Source organism: Dermacentor albipictus, chromosome 2 (genome assembly GCF_038994185.2).
Source record: "Dermacentor albipictus isolate Rhodes 1998 colony chromosome 2, USDA_Dalb.pri_finalv2, whole genome shotgun sequence".
Lineage (NCBI taxonomy): Eukaryota > Metazoa > Arthropoda > Arachnida > Ixodida > Ixodidae > Dermacentor > Dermacentor albipictus.
In genome coordinates this window covers 203,678,552-203,694,638 of record NC_091822.1, presented here as the reverse complement: position 1 = coordinate 203,694,638, position 16,087 = coordinate 203,678,552, and the positions used below count along the sequence as shown (strand labels likewise).

Here is a 16,087-nt window from a genome sequence, read left to right as displayed (position 1 = left end):
ATTTCGTACAGCTGTCTAGGAATGTGCTATCGCAATCGATGCTTCACCTTTCGGGTGAAACTGCGACCTTTTTATATATGGGAAATTAGAGGCTGAGCGTTTACGAGTGAAATACACTACTTTGACTTTAGATAAGTTTAGAGCCAATAACCAAGTTTTACAACAATCCAAATAAGCTGAAGGTTGTTTTGACAAAGGAGGTAGTTAAAGGGGCTTGTTATAGGGTCTTTACAATAATTCAGTATACTACGAAATTCGCACTCAGGATGATCAGTTATTGGCTAGATCATTAATGTATATCAGAAGTAGCAGCGGCCCAAGAACGTTATATTGTGGTACATCAGAGGTGACATAGCAAAGGGGCAAAGAAAGATTGTTAACGATTGTTAACAATCGTTAGCAATGTGAACAATCGTTAACAATTGATTGTAAACTGTCTGCGATTAGAAAGTTCCGGAGCCAAGTTAGTGTCAGTGAATATAATCTTAATGCGGTTAAGTTTGAAACTCCCGCGACTCTCACCATCTATGTAGGTATTTATCTTTTGTGCCTCCTTCTGTGCGGTGTATTTTCAGAGGTAATTTTGCGCGTCACATCACTTCGCTCACGGCCTTCTTCGAGGAGAAGCCATAGAGAACCATTTTGCCAAGGAGCGGACTCTCCCGTAGGGCCTGGTGGCCGAGTTACCGCCCTGCCGCCAGCGCCCCCAGCGGCTGGTGAGGCCGCTAGTTTTGTCTTCCGAGGTTACCAGGAAAATGGACCCGAACCTATACGTGGCGCAAAGGGAAGCAAGAGGAGAGTATATACAAAAAACACGGGCAACTAGAAACCACACAGTGTACGTAGACGCCACTACATACACTGAGAACAGAAACCACAAGAAAAGCAAAGTGGCAACGGTGATCAACTCGGGCCTAGAAGAAATCACCAGCGCATCTATCCGGTACTGTAGTAGTCGAGGCCGAAGAGGCAGCCGTGGCTCTAGCGGCAGCGGAGGGCTACCGATCCAACAGGTCCTTAACCATACTCACAGACTCACAAGCAGCATGCGGCAACTGCCTAAACGGCAGAGTCAGCCACAGCGCGCTCCGCATCTTCCGCTCAAGTGGCAAAACCGAAAACAACCAGGCCACACACACGATAGTTTGGGTGCCGGGACATACCGACATTACGGGAAATCAGGAGGCGGATAGGATAACTCGAGGGTGCGCAACATACCGAGCCTCCAACCATCCCGACCCCGCTGAGGAAACCGAGCCGGTAGCCCAAAGCTATGCAATGATGCTAAACTATTACAGAGGGATCAGACGAAAATACCCGCCCCCACACAAACAACTAATTAGAGAAGACGCCGTAGCATGGCGACAGCTACAAACAGGAACATTCCCGTGCATAAACATGCTAAGCGAAATCGACCCCACGCAGTACGAGAGTGAGTGCCCGTGGTGTGGAGACAAACCAACCCTATACCTTACCACATGGGCTTGCCGGAAAATAGACGAGGTAGCCATAATAGAAAACCCGAGTGCAGAACAGTGGGAGAGGATGCTATCCAGCGACATCCTGAAAGTTCAACAAGGACTAGTAAGGCGTGCACGCATGGCAGCTACCCTCAGTGGAGCCCTGGACTAGGGGAACCGACTGTGAAGAGAAGATGGGAGACTCCACCTGAAGCCGCAAAAAACACTGTAAAATAGAGCAGATAAACGTTGCTCACCACCACCACCACCACCACCACCGAGGTTTTAGACGCGTGGTTTAGCTCTGTTTTGGTTTCGGTTTCTATAACAATGGTTTCGATTCTGGTTTACCTTTGGCTGCAAAAATTTTCAATACTTCTTCCCTAGTGGAGCGCAAGAGCTTTAATATTTCATTTTTAAGCATGCCGTACAAATGGACGTAATAAACTCACGGATCGCAAACATCTTATTGAAAAAGCCTCCAAGCTTCTCGAAAACCAGCAAGGCTGAATTTGCTAATGCAGATTGGAAAAATAATGCCTTCAGGGTTCTGTTTATTGCTATTGTTTCACCGTTTCTGAGCCGCTTTTCTCAGCTGCACACAACAGGAAACAGTGGTTCTATGCAAAAATGTATATTTGTTCCTTGTTCACACAGAAAATTGGACAGAAAAAATACTGTATCATACACTTGATAAATACACAAACTGCGAGGAGAGTGTTTTAGCAATGACAAGCAACGCGTCAAGTAAATGTGACCCCTGCGAACTGGACCAGGTTCATGCAGCGTGCTGTGAGGTTAACATCCTGCAGAAAACGTTCCCAAATGCGCATTCAGTGCTCGAGCTGCGTAAAATGAAGCGTTTGTTTGATGGTACGGGTGAGCCACATATAACAAGTCCTGTGCTTTAAACCGAAGGTCTTGCAAGTGACTTTTCGAAAATTACATGTCGTAACTTATTTTTTATTTTTTGTTTGTTTTTTTGTCCGTACTGCGAGTCCTTTTCGGGCTGGTATATAAGTACAAGGCATATATACACGTACGGTTAGTAAAACATTTCCAAATTTCTTTCAAAGGAAACCACAGAGTCAACATTTTCAATAACCTTGCAATTAGGTTTGTTCCAGTGAACAATTGTTTTAACCAGGAAAGAATGCTTAAAGACGTAAACTCTGGAGGAATAAGGCATGAAAGCATAGCTGTGATTAATCCATGGTGATATTCTGCCAGGAAGTCGTAAGTACAGGCTGGGATCCACGTTTAGGCTTCGCGTTTGTTATTGGAACATACATTTTAACCTAGCAACCCTCCGGCGCTCAGCAAGTGTCGGAAGGTTAGCCCTATGAAGTAACTCTGTAACGGATTGCGTTCGATTGTGGCAGGAAAAGACAAATGCATATGCAAATGCAAAGGCTCTTCCGGATAAGATGGCTGCAAGAACAAAAGGGTGGCTGCACGGTAAACGGGTGCTACACGTAAAAAAATACGCTCACCCAGCATAACAAACGTCTTGCTAACTATGTTCTAAACGCAAGAAACAGCAAAATTATATCTGCAGAGAAAAGGAAACACCTTACCGCACGAGCGAGGCGACGCGTTCAAAAGCGCGGTGCGGTGAGCATAATCAGCGGTACATCCCAGTTGAAAAACACAACAGGAAATTTTCACAGTCTGTCGTATTTTGGAAGTTGCCTGTAGTTCTGTTGCCTGTAGTTCTGTTGCCTGTAGTTCTGTTGCCTGTAGTTCTGTTGTTTGTAGTTCTGTTGTTTGTAGTGTGACGTCCCGTAGTAGAAAGTTATGTAGTTCTTGATCAATATTTAATTAAAAATTGACAGAGACCTTCTTAAGGCTATGTAAATTTGTTAGTACAAAAAAGAAAAATATAAAAGTAAAAAAAATTAAAAAAAAGAAACGCCTCCGCCTAGGATTCCAACTTGCGACCTCGCGATTCCGAGCCCGGCACCTTACCACTGCACCATCCCTGACATGCTTTTCGAATGTACATTTTGGCCATGTCAATAGTACCACGTGCTGATGCGCTGATGTTTACATTTGCATTTTAAGAGCCAAGATCCGCTATCACTCCACCGCGTCAAGTGCCGCATCTCTAGAAGAGCAATAGTGTTCGTACCATCGACAGGTACATCGTGGAGTGCTAGAACATCGATTTTGATGTACGATATCCATATTAAATAAGAAATTCAGAAATAGACAACGTTGACTTTTAGGGTTATTACTGCTAGTTTCGACAGTTGTCTCTTGTTCTTTAGACTTTTGAGCGCGCATATAATTCGTGTGTTCAATCCAAAATAGCTACATAAACATTCGTGGATGAGAGTTCTTTCTGACAGCATACTGGCTTCTCACGGCAGCACTGTACCAGATTAATGAGACCCGAGCGAGACAGCTTTTCACGCAACTTTATGGAACGACCCAAATCTTCTTTTCTGCTTCGCATAAGCTTGTGAAATATTCCTGGGAAATTAACTAATGTGTCAGTGTAACAGCACATGTAAGTCCACAGGTCTGTGTGCCACATCTTACCAAAAAAAAAAACGGATACGCAGCCATTCCCGCAGATGGTATGATTTTGATCAGCGGCCGATTTTGAGGAGGCCAGTAGGGCGTTGCTAGTGCCGCGTCGTCACGGCACAATTATAACTACTCACCACGTCGACTTTAATACCGGTGTCGGTGCCATCAGCATTGCCGGCTTCAGAGAAGCGCGATGGAATACCGTGCAAGAGAAAAGTACAGTGTACACCACCGATGCGAAACTAACATACAATTTTAAAGGGCCGCAACGGAAAGCGCTTCTGTTGCGACTTCGGAACTTTTGGCCGTCGCGACCGAATGTTTCTGCTGCGACGTCGGAATTGGTGTCGTAACGTCGGAGTCACTGTCACGATATAAAGCTGTTGTTCCGACTTCAGAACTCTTGTAGTCGCGACAGAACGTTTCTGTTACGACTTCATAACTATTGGCCTTCGCGACAGAATGCTTCTGTTGCGACATCAGAATTTATGTCGTAACGTCAGAAATGTCTCTCAACCCAGTTGAAAAACACAACAGGAAATTTTACCAGTCTGTTGTATTTTGGGACGTTGTTTCTGTAGTTCTGTTGTCTGTAGTTCTGTTGCCTGTAGTTCTGTTGCCTGTAGTTCTGTTGCCTGTAGTTCTGTTGTCTGTAGTGTGACGTCCTGTAGTAGAAAGTTCTGTAGTTCTTGATCAATATTTAATTAAAAATTGACAGAGACGTCCGTAAGATTATGTAAATTTGTTAGCAAAAAAAAAAACATAAAAGTAAAAAAAAAAATTAAAAAAAACGTCCTTGCCTAGGATTCGAACATGCGACCTCTCGATTCCTAGCCCGGCATCTTACCACTGTGCCACCCCTGACATGGTCTTCGAGTGTACGTTTTGGCGATGTGAATAGTACGACGTGCTGGTGCGCTGATGTTTACATTTGCATTTTGAGAGCCAAGATCCGCTATCACTCCACCGCATCAAGTGCCGCATCTCTAGAAGAGCAAGAGTGTTCGTACCATCGACAAGTACATCGTGCAGTGCTAGAACATCGATTTTGATGTACGATATCCATATTAAATAAGAAATTCGGAAATAGACAACGTTGACTTTTAGGGCTAGTTTCGACAGTTGTCTCTCGTTCTTTACACTTTTGAGCGCGCATATAATTCGTGTGTTCAATGCAAAATAGCTACATAAACATTCGTGGATGAGAGTTCTTTCTGACAGCATACTGGCTTCTCACGGCAGCACTGTATCAGATTAATGAGACCCGAGCGAGACAGCTTTTCACGCAACTTTGTGGAACAACCGAAATCTTCTTTTCCGCTTCGCATAAGCTTGTGAAATATTCCTGGGAAATTAACTAATGTGTCACTGTAACAGCACATGTAAGTCCACAGGCCTGTGTGCCACATCTTACCAAAAAAAAAAAACCGGATACGCAGCCATTCCCGCAGATGGTATGATTTTGATCAGCGGCCGATTTTGAGAAGGCCGGTAGGGCGTTGCTGGTGCCGCGTCGTCACGGCACAATTATAACTATTCGCCACGTCGACTTTAATACCGGTGTCGGTGCCATCGGTGTCAGCATTGCCGGCTTCAGAGAAGCGCGATTGAATACCGCGCAGGAGAAAGGTACAGTGTACACAACCGATGCAAAAACATACAATTTTAAAGGACCGCGACGGGAAGCGCTTCTGTTGTGACTACGGAACTCTTGGCCGTCGCGACCGAATGTTTCTGCTGCGACGTCAGAATTGGTGTCATAACGTCGGAGTCGCTGTCAGGATATAAAGCTGTTGTTCCGACTTCATAACTCTTGTTGTCGCGACAGAATGCTTCTGTTGCGAAATCAGAATTTCTGTCGTAACGTCAGAAATGTCTCCCAATTAAGAAATGTCAACAACTTCTGTCGTACAACAGAATTTCTGTAGTTGCGACAGGAATTCCTTTTGTCTTTTTCAACCGGGCACTACAGAAGCTTGTCGCATCACACAATTTCAGTGCACTTCTGTTGTCATCATTGGGTATATGTTGCGGCGATAGGTTTCCGTTGTGGAACAGTTCTCTGTAGTACAACAGAAGTTTGTCCATTACTTCAGGAACACTTCTGTTATGACAACTGGGGGCCTGTTGCAATGATAGGTTTCTGTCGTACAACAACATTTTTCTGTAGTACAACAGAAGTTGGTCGCATTACATCAGGAACACTTCTGTTGTGACAATTGGGGGCCTGTTGCCACAATAGGTTTCTGTAGTATTTCAACAGCTGTCTGTAGCACTACAGAAGTTTTTCGGGTTACTTCAGGAGTATTTCTGTTGGGACAACAGGGTGCCTGTAGTGATGACAAATTTTTCTGTAGTACTACAAAAATCTGTTGTAGAGCTTCAGCTTTCTGTTGTAACAACAGACATACGACAGACTGTACTTCTGTAGTAGCAACAACAAATGTCTGTTGTACATCAGAAAAGTCTGTCGCTCCATCAGGAATCTGTAGTTACTACAGAAAAATCCTGTTGTACAACAGAAATTTCTGTAGTTGCGACAGGAATTCCTGTTGTCTTTTTCAACTGGGAATTAAGAAATGTCAAGAACTTCTGTCGTACAACAGAATTTCTGTAGTTGCGACAGGAATTCCTCTTGTCTTTTTCAACTGGGCACTACAGAAGCTTGTCACATCGCACAATTTCAGTGCACTTCTGTTGTCATCATTGGGTACATGTTGCGACGATATGTTTCCGTTGTGGAACAGTTCTCTGTAGTACAACAGAAGTTTGTCCATTACTTCAGGAACACTTCTGTTATGACAACTGGGGGCCTGTTGCAATGATAGGTTTCTGTCGTACAACAACATTTTTCTGTAGTACAACAGAAGTTGGTCGCATTACTTCAGGAACACTTCTGTTGTGACAATTGGGGGCCTGTTGCCACAATAGGTTTCTGTAGTATTTCAACAGCTCTCTGTAGCACTACAGAAGTTTTTGGGGTTACTTCAGGAACATTTCTGTTGGGACAACAGGGTGCCTGTAGTGATGACAAATTTTTCTGTAGTACTACAAAAATCTGTTGTAGAGCTTCAGCTTTCTGTTGTAACAAGAGACATACGACAGGCTGTACTTCTGTAGTCACAACAAGAAATGTCTGTTGTACATCAGAAAAGTCTGTCGCTCCATCAGGAATCTGTAGTTACTACAGCAAAATCCTGTTGTACAACAGAAATTTCTGTAGTAGAACACAACCTCTGTTGTCACTTTCAACTGGGATGACCGGCACAGCATCAACGGAAACGGGATGCGTGGACGTAACCCCGTAGACGTATGATAAGCTGCATGTATTTGAGGTAAAGTGGAAGCGCAAATCGCTACGCCACCTGGCGAGTGGTCAGACCCTTACTAGTTCGGCCTCGAAACGGCTCGAGTGTCCGCTCTTTACGCAGGTACGGTTCTCTATGGGGAAGCCGCACACAAACACTGTGTGTCTGTCGAGCCATCGCGTGTCCGTGCGTTGAATGTTCTGTGACAAAAAGAAAAAAGAACTACTCGGCAGACGCACTCAAGACTGCTTACGTGTGGGAATATCAAATCATTAGAGTCCCTTCAGTCAAATATCTAAAGAAAACATACACCTACAACACCCGGCACATACGTTAAAATAAGAAAAAAGTACGAACTATGGCACCCAGAAACTTAGCTACAGAATTTCCAGTTTTTTAAATGATCACCATCCTGCTGTAAACATTATCCAGGAAAGTAAATCATTCAAAGCTTTCAAAAAATAACATCACTATGTATCTATTGTCACTGCAGGCATGACCACTTTTTTGTTTTGTTTTTTTCTGTTGTTTCTTACAGCATTTTCCCCAATCGTACATAAATGTTCGATATGAAATAACTCCCATTTCAATGTTACCAACCACTCTGTATTTATATCTCGTTTAGTGTTTATTTTAAGCGCTGAATGTCTTGTGCTCTCGAATGGGAGCAAGAAGGGCGCAGACTCCTTGTCAGGCATCCACTTACCTTTTGGTCTGCGCCCTAGGCAACTGTGCCATACGTTGTCTGAATAAACTATTTGGCTGTGAAAATGTTTCTTTCCGCGTGTTCCTTGTCCGCGCAAGCCCTCGCCGGCGTTCTAACTGCGTCTCGGTCACGCCCTATCAAAACGCGCCAAGCGTCTCAACGCCCTCGCTTACCCGCGAGGAGTTCATAACACGAAGGACCGCTCAGTGGCGTTCAATTGGACATTAATTCTTTTATGCGAAGCATATTACGAGAGCTCAACCCAGCTCCTCAGGCGCGGCGGTGTCGCCTTCAATACCACGTGACACCGTGACGTCACGACAGACGAGAAACGGGGCTCCAACTCGCGCCGTCGCTCGCGGCGTCGCGGCGGTATAAAAGCAGCTGCGCTTGCATGGGCTGGGTGGGAATCGAACCAGGGTCTCCGGAATGTGAGACGGAGACGCTACCGCTAAGCCACGAGTACGAAGCTTCAAAGCGGTGCAAAAGCGCCTCTAGTGAATGCGGTGTTGCCTTAGAAACGAGCTGTTTCTAAGGCTCAAGCGTGCGTCGCTTGCTCAGGCGCACATTTCGTTGCCGCGCCGAACGCTGCGTTGCTTGACGCTCACCGCGTCCAATGTGGGGCGCGTAGTCGCTGCGCCGTAGGCCATTGTCTTACACCCCTTGGCGGGTCGACGGGAACGCTGTCGCGTTCCACTCTTGAAGGCGAAGCAGAGTAACGCATGAGTTGTTTCTTCGTCTAGCCGAACCAAATATAGCCAAGCAACAGCAGTTCACCAGGCTAAACAGTGGTTCAACAACTAAAATAAAGGCTAGTATGCTTCGCATCCTGGGCTTAACCTTAGCTAAGCCACAGCCATTTTTTATTTTACACATTCAATTATTGCACTCCTGACGTAGCGCCACCTGCTCCCCATTGGCTGCGCTGTCACGCGCCCAATGACGCACGCACTAAGCCACGCCTTTAGACAGCCAGATGGCTGCGACGTGACGTGTGCAATGGCGCAAGCACTAGGCTCGCCTTTAGTCAGCCAGAACCGCGTAGCCACCGTGGCCTCGGAGAAGCGTGTCCGTCTCGCACCCCAGTGGTCCGGGCTCGAATCCCACCGAGACCGAAATGTACGAAATTTTCTTTGCAAAGCCGTTAATTTGTTTACTGAAACCTCCCTGAGAAATTTGACGTCAATCCGAGCATTTCTGGCGCGTTTTTACTCTGCGCTGTCGGCCGTTTTCTCTACCATCGCTCGGTCATGCCGCCAACGACGCCGAATTTTCATGTAATGGGGCATAATATGCTTTCGCATTAAAAAGAAAAGCATAGGTAGCCTGTAAAGACAAACACGAGTACATTCAGTAGCGTCCACATGGGAGGGGCGTGATAAATATAACATGGAAAGGCACAGCCGGTGGAATGGAGGGTAGAGGGGTCACGTGTTAGCGTAGATCACGCGAGGGGTCGCAGCTGTCAGAGGAGTGTTTCTCTTGTTCTTTGTTTGAAGTCACTACAACTTTTGCGAGACCACGAAGACGGTCACTACACCCTCAGTTCGTTACATGACAACCATATTGCGACCTCCACTAACCTCTTGAGTTGCGCGAACTCCATTTCATTCTTCGCACAGGTGGTATCTTTTGTGATTGCAGGCAAAGTGTTTATGTGCAAAGTCTACGCGTGCATGAAAATTGAAATAAAAACTTAATGAAAAGTTATACGATAAGATGAAGTAACAAACATCAACGTAAGTGGAGGACGTGAACAATCACTAGTAAATTATGTGGAAATATGCATACAACTACATAAACATGCTATATAATAAATACCACATACAGTGCATTTCAGCGAACACCTTCCAAAATTTTTGAAGGTTGCCTGTGGCAGATAGTACAATTCTAGTTCATGAGCTGGTCTACTAGCTTGGAAGAGGCGGACGTAACTTGCGCGCACACAAAGAAGTGAAAAAGCGAATAATTACCAAGAATTTACTAATTATGTTTATAGCTAATTACCTTATTGTCCATGCTGCAATTTACAAATTGTAGCCGTGGAGTTCGCAAGGCGGATCTACTTGGAACGGATTCTCAGGACGGCAACAGTTTCTATATGATAATTCCCGAACTTTGCGGAGAAATGCATCTGCGTTCCAGTTATTTTGTGCGTCAGGGCATAAAATGACGTTTTCTTAAGAAAGTAAGTGGAACAACAATGCATCTCTCCGCAAAGTTCGGGAATAAATATCTCGAAACTAGGGTCATGTATATGTGCGTGTGTGTGTCTATATATATATATATATATATATATATATATATATATATATATATATATATATATATATATATATATATATATATATATATATATATATATATATATATATATATATCACAAAACGCTTCGGAAGGAGAAGAGGGCACTGCATAAAAATTAAATCTTCCTGTCATCGTTTTACATTTTGTTCCCTGCAGAGCTGTGGCGTAGCCAGAGGTGGCACCGGGCACGTGCCTCCTCCGTCCTCTCCCTAAATGTCTGTGTTAGTGTAAGGCCAGCCCCCTTCCTCTGACCACACCCTCTCTGTTCCCCGGTCAAATTGGCGCCATCCACCCCCCCCCCCCCTCCCCACCTCCAGAAAGAATTTTACGGTTACGCCACTGGTGCAGAGGAAAGCTTCCGAGCAAGCGCTACGGGCCCAAAAGGACGTGCCGTCACCCGAAGAGTTGTCGCTGTCGCCCGCGGATCTCGCGGCGACCGCCTCACTGGCTCAGCGCCGAGCCTCGATCCTCAAGCAGCCGGGCACCCTACCACGCTTCACGGCTACAACCCGTGCGATGGGCCGAAGGACTTCGGTGGTCGACTTCGGTGCCGACGAGTATGCCGCATATGTGTGAGTACTCATGCAGTGGGGAGGGAGCGTAAAATTCATCATCTTCTTGCGCCACGTATGATCTACTCGAGACATCGTCGCTACTAATAGCGAGGAGAACTTAAACTGTCATTTCCGTAACTGTCATATATGTAAATGATGCAACAGTAGATGTGTAAAAATAGTGCAGTGTGGAAATCGAACACGAACAATCGGAAAATACGAGCTTCGGATATCGCTTTTTCCCATTTGTAAAGCGTATTTGGCGAGAAAGATAGAGAAGGACGAATCTACTTACTTATGCCGCTGAACATCACTGAGCGTTCTCTGCAAATCCTGGGCAGCATGTGTTGTGACGGTAATTCCCAATTATTTCGGCGAAGTTTTTCCCAAATGTTTGTTCGCACTTACTTTGACTCGATCGCGCTTGATAGACCCGCGGCTTGAACATATGGATCGATGATGACACGCGGTACCGTTAGGTAGACATGACCATTACCATAGTTTACGTGTTTCGCATTCGGAGCACTATTAGGCTCATAAGGTGCTCGCGGAAAGTGTCACATAGTTACAGTCATGGGCAGGAGAGGCAGAGAATAGCTTTGGAAATTCTGCCGACAAGAAGATAACGTGTGCTCTACGACAAAGTGCACTGACATGGCTCAAGAAACAGCATAACTATGGATATATAGCACATCTGAATATGAGTGAAGGCGTATACTGCAGCATGAACCTCATCCCTGCTAGGAAATATTTTTGTAATGAATGGGGCGAGTAGGGCAACTATATCTTTTTTACACGAAGTGTACAAGGAGAACACCGTAGGGGTTACCTACGAGCAATTAGGAGGAGAAGCAAAACATGTAAAAGCAAAAAAGGGATGTCTCCAATGATAATGGTTACCAGCAATGGCATTTATGATTTTCTTAAAGGGAATAGGAAGAAGGACAGGAAGTGAGTCTGATAAATTTTAATATGTTCGTGAATAACTTGGGACAAAGTTGAAAGGCAGGTCCTATCTACTGGACCGATATACGCGGATGATATCGTTCTTCAAGATGAGAGAAGTGCTCATCAATAGTTTATGAATATCTACACAAAGGAGGGGGGGAGTTACGGGTTACCTTTTCTGGATTGCTCCCATAAGCTTCGTAGTATAGAAAGGTAGTCAACTCAGTGAAATACCTACCCATAAAGGTCAAAGTGTTGGTATATAACTCGTTATCACTTAGTCAGGTCTACTACTGCTGCCTCGTCTGGAGTACAGCTTCAACATCAACCATAAATCGACTGTTTTTGCTACAGAAAAACAAACTTATGGCATTTTACTTACAAAACCACGATCTGATTATGAGGCAGGCTGTAGTGGGGGACTCCGGAATATTTCGACCACGTGGGGTTCTTCAACGTGCGCCGTAATCTAAGTACACGGGTGTTTTCGCATTTTGCCGCCATTCAAATGCGGTCGCCAAGGCCGGGATCCGATCCCGCGACCTCGTGCTTAGCAGCCCAACACCATAGCCACTAAGCAATCACAGCGAGTGCTACATAAAAGAAAATCGTTCGCTGTATCTGTCAATAGGTACTACGGAATCAAGGAAGACAATCTGATCCGGATCATCCACGCCTTCGTGCTCTGCCACCTCGCTTATTCAGGGGCTATGCACAATTGGCTCGTATCGGAGCGCAACAAGATCAACGCCTTAATCAGAAGAGTCTTCAAGCTTGCCGTCGGCCTTCCCATGCGAACGCACACAAAAGACCTTCTCAATTTGGGAATTCACAACACGTTCGAAGAAATCGTTGAAGCCCAAGAATTTTCCCAGTTTGTCAGACTCTCCGGTACCCCAGCGGGCCGAGCCATACTTGGCAAGCTGGGACGTAACCCCATGGTCGTCAGTCTCGACGCTGTGAAGCTGCCCAGCGACGTAAGGTCCAAAATTTACATACACCGGGTGCCACGAAATATGCATCCCACCTACAACGAAGGACGAAGGCGAGCCAGGGGTAAAGCTCTGCTCGCCAGTGCCCGCTTGAACAAGGACCGAACATGCTTCGTAGACGCTGCTTCCTACGTTCAAGAAGAGGCCTTCTCCTCAGTGGTCATCGACTGTGATGCTAAAATCCTTAGCTGCGCTACCGTCCGCACTTCTAATTCCAGCGTTGCAGAGCAAGTTGCTTTTGCTCTTGCATTGACGGACAGTGTACATGACACGATTTATTCGGATTCTAAGGCCGCTGTCAGGGCCTTTCAGATGGGAATGGTGGCTCCCCAGGCCCTACGTATCATCCAAAGTGCCAAAGACATGAAACATCACTCTTTGGCCTGGTTCCCTACGCACCTTGGGACCATTGAGGGTGCCTTGATCAACCCCAACGAGGAGGCGCACTCGGCTGCACGAGGTATGACTGACCGTGCGCTGGGCAACGCGTCCTCTCCTGGGCGACCCGAGCCTCTCTGCTCGTACAACGAAATCTGCAAATACAATTATCTGTCAAGAAGAGTCCTACCTTCGCCGCACTCCTCGCTGTGCAGGGCCCAGGCAGTCACTCTCAGACTACTGCAAACAAGCACTTACCCGAGCCCCGCAGCGCTACACACAATGTACCCCGACCGGTTCCCAAGCCCGGATTGCACTCTGTGTGGTGACTATGCGGACTTCGAACATGTCCTGTGGGGCTGCGCCTCTGCCGGTCCTCCTTTCACTCAAGAGGAAATGAAGAAGCTGATTAGGGCCCAGGATCAGACCTCTCAAACCCTGGCAGTCCAGAGGGCTCGCGACAGGGCCGTCAGGTTCCACCTGGTGGTCCCCGAGTGGGCCTAGCCAGGTGGCGTGGCGTTTGCTTACGTCTCTAGTGGACAAAATAAAGTTGTTTCACTCACTCACTCACTCGCTGTATCCGTAACATGCATTAAGACTTTCCCTCAGCGCCGTTGTTTAAAAAGCTCCGTGCTAAAAACTTCTCCATTTTTATAAATGCCCCATATGATACACTTTTATCAAAGAGTGTGTAAGCAAAATGTCGGCTCTATACTAAATAGCTGACCTAAGCTGGAACGTATTATTTTGACGGTGAAAAATTCAGCGCGAACATCCAGGACAACCCACAAAGAAGAGACGAGACGAGCACTGGCGCTGTGTTTGTCTCGTCTCTTCTTTGTGGTTTGTCCTGGATGTTTGCACTGAATTTTTCACCTTCAAAATACTATGTACCCACTAGCCCCAACCGAAGTTTTATTGAAACAGGAACATGCCTCATTATTCCATTCATGTTCACAAATACTGGCACATAACGCGTCTCCGACAACCTACACTCTGCAACAACTGATTCGTTACAACCTATACATGCTATTACGTGCATGCGAATAAATGATGTTGATTTAACTTGTACGACTTTCCAGATACGCAATTTCTCTTAGAGCGCAGCTCCTAGGCTCCCGTTCTTGCGTCGAGCGTCGGCAGCGTAAAGGCTGTTTCGCATGCTGCGACTGCAACGACGAAAATCGGTGCTGTCGCACGCGTCGCAGTGCGATTTTTAGAGGGCTCATTTCACATGATTGCGATTTCAACAATGCGACTGGTGCGACGCCCAGGGTTGCTTACTGCCAGGTTTCGTGACACACGGTGCACAATTCTTTCATTTTAGTGAATAAAACATTTACAGTATGATATTATTGACTTTTCTTGATTACAAGCAAATAATATGTACGTTTACTAATTTAAAAATGTTAGTTAAGATTTGTCTTGGAGTGCGCGACGGCGGTTTCGGTAGTTCAGTGCGACATGGCGCACGTAAACAGCTGTTCGCAGGTGGTTCTGCGCCGGGTGTTGCCTCATCTGCCTTCTATGACCGTTTCGTTCTGCCTGCGCTACAACAATCTACAAGATGACCTATCGACCGGTTCATATTGCTACCCTCACCGCATATGCAGTAGTCAGAATTCGGCTGCCACGAAGTCGTCGTGTCAGCCCAACAATATCCTCGCGCTACCCGTGCTCAGCGTCAGCTTCTGAAGAAATAATGCGTGTATATTGCCCGTGATTGCGCATATGTGGTGCCTGCTACTAGCCATATTTTACGCAAAACGCAACAAGAAGCACCAACCCGAAAGCACGCTAGTGCCACTGAACGAAGCCTCAAATGATCTGTGTGATTACGACGTGGAATGAAAATTGTGTTGTGAAATTCAACTTTAGCGCTATCCTGGTTCGTCCATCGCCGTGCTTGCGCTGCGAATATATATATGGGAGCCCTCTCTAAATATTTCTAAAGGCGCAAAAGCCGACGCATCAAATGTTTCGAGCAGTTACCGTCACTTTTGTAGAAACCTGTACGTTGTAACATATCATTCTAAAAGACACGCTTCTCGCCCACTTTGTTGTCCTGTGTCTCGCGCTGGCAGTATACTCGGAACTTCTAACAAGAAGACCATATCAATACGCGCTAGTCACAATGCAGGATCGTAGGCCTGCGGCAGGCGCACTTGCCGTAGAATTTTTCAGCTTTCTGCTCAGCCTCGCACTTCTCTCACGGTTAGCCTGTTTTGTGGAAATAAATATTGTTCTTATATTATTAATGTTATTAGATATTATAGTTTCTTCACTGTAATTTATAGCAATGATCCAGATTTCTTAAGCTAGTCATGCATTTAACCTGTATTAGATAAACATTGTTACGATATGCTTATGGCAGTCATTTCAACCTAGATTGCTCAGTCAGAGAAAGTACAAATTAATGCAAGTCTCAATGTTTATTCGAATTTGGTATTCCTAATCAGATTATATTGGCAGAATTTTATGCCTACTTGCATTTCCTGCAATTCAATGTTCAGAGCTGGAAAAACTGATTCCTTTCCTTGCTGTCGAAAGGCTGCTTCAATGTCGATAGCAAGCTATAATTATTCATTTCTAAAGTGTTAAGCAATGACTATATGTCTAAGCTTATCAATGCGTTTTTGTTCCACGAACACAAGTTTTCTCTCTCCCTCTTTTGACAGCCATGGAATGAAATCGTTCACTTTCATAAGTATCAGGATGCAAACATTCTGGAGTTTGTTCTGAGCATTTGCCTGCATCCTATAGTGTGCATGTTTGTATCAAGTTCTAGTGTTACAAACGCAGTGATCTACACATATTGTTATATTGCAACAAACAAATTTATTTAACTTTGTTTTCAAATCTACAATGTGGCCATTCAGTAACAACTACATTAATAAGC

General features: G+C 45.4%; 1 protein-coding gene across 5 annotated transcripts in view; it reads left to right on the top strand.

Moving 5' to 3' along the window:
* LOC135897326 (uncharacterized) overlaps positions 1-16,087 on the top strand; it is a 334,910-nt gene that overhangs the window by 137,555 nt on the left and 181,268 nt on the right. For all 5 annotated transcript variants that reach the window (XM_065425932.1, XM_065425935.1, XM_065425936.1 and 2 more), the window contains one exon: positions 10,665-10,888. In XM_065425932.1, coding sequence (XP_065282004.1) covers positions 10,665-10,888 — 224 coding nt within the window. The remainder of the gene's footprint in view (positions 1-10,664; positions 10,889-16,087) is intronic.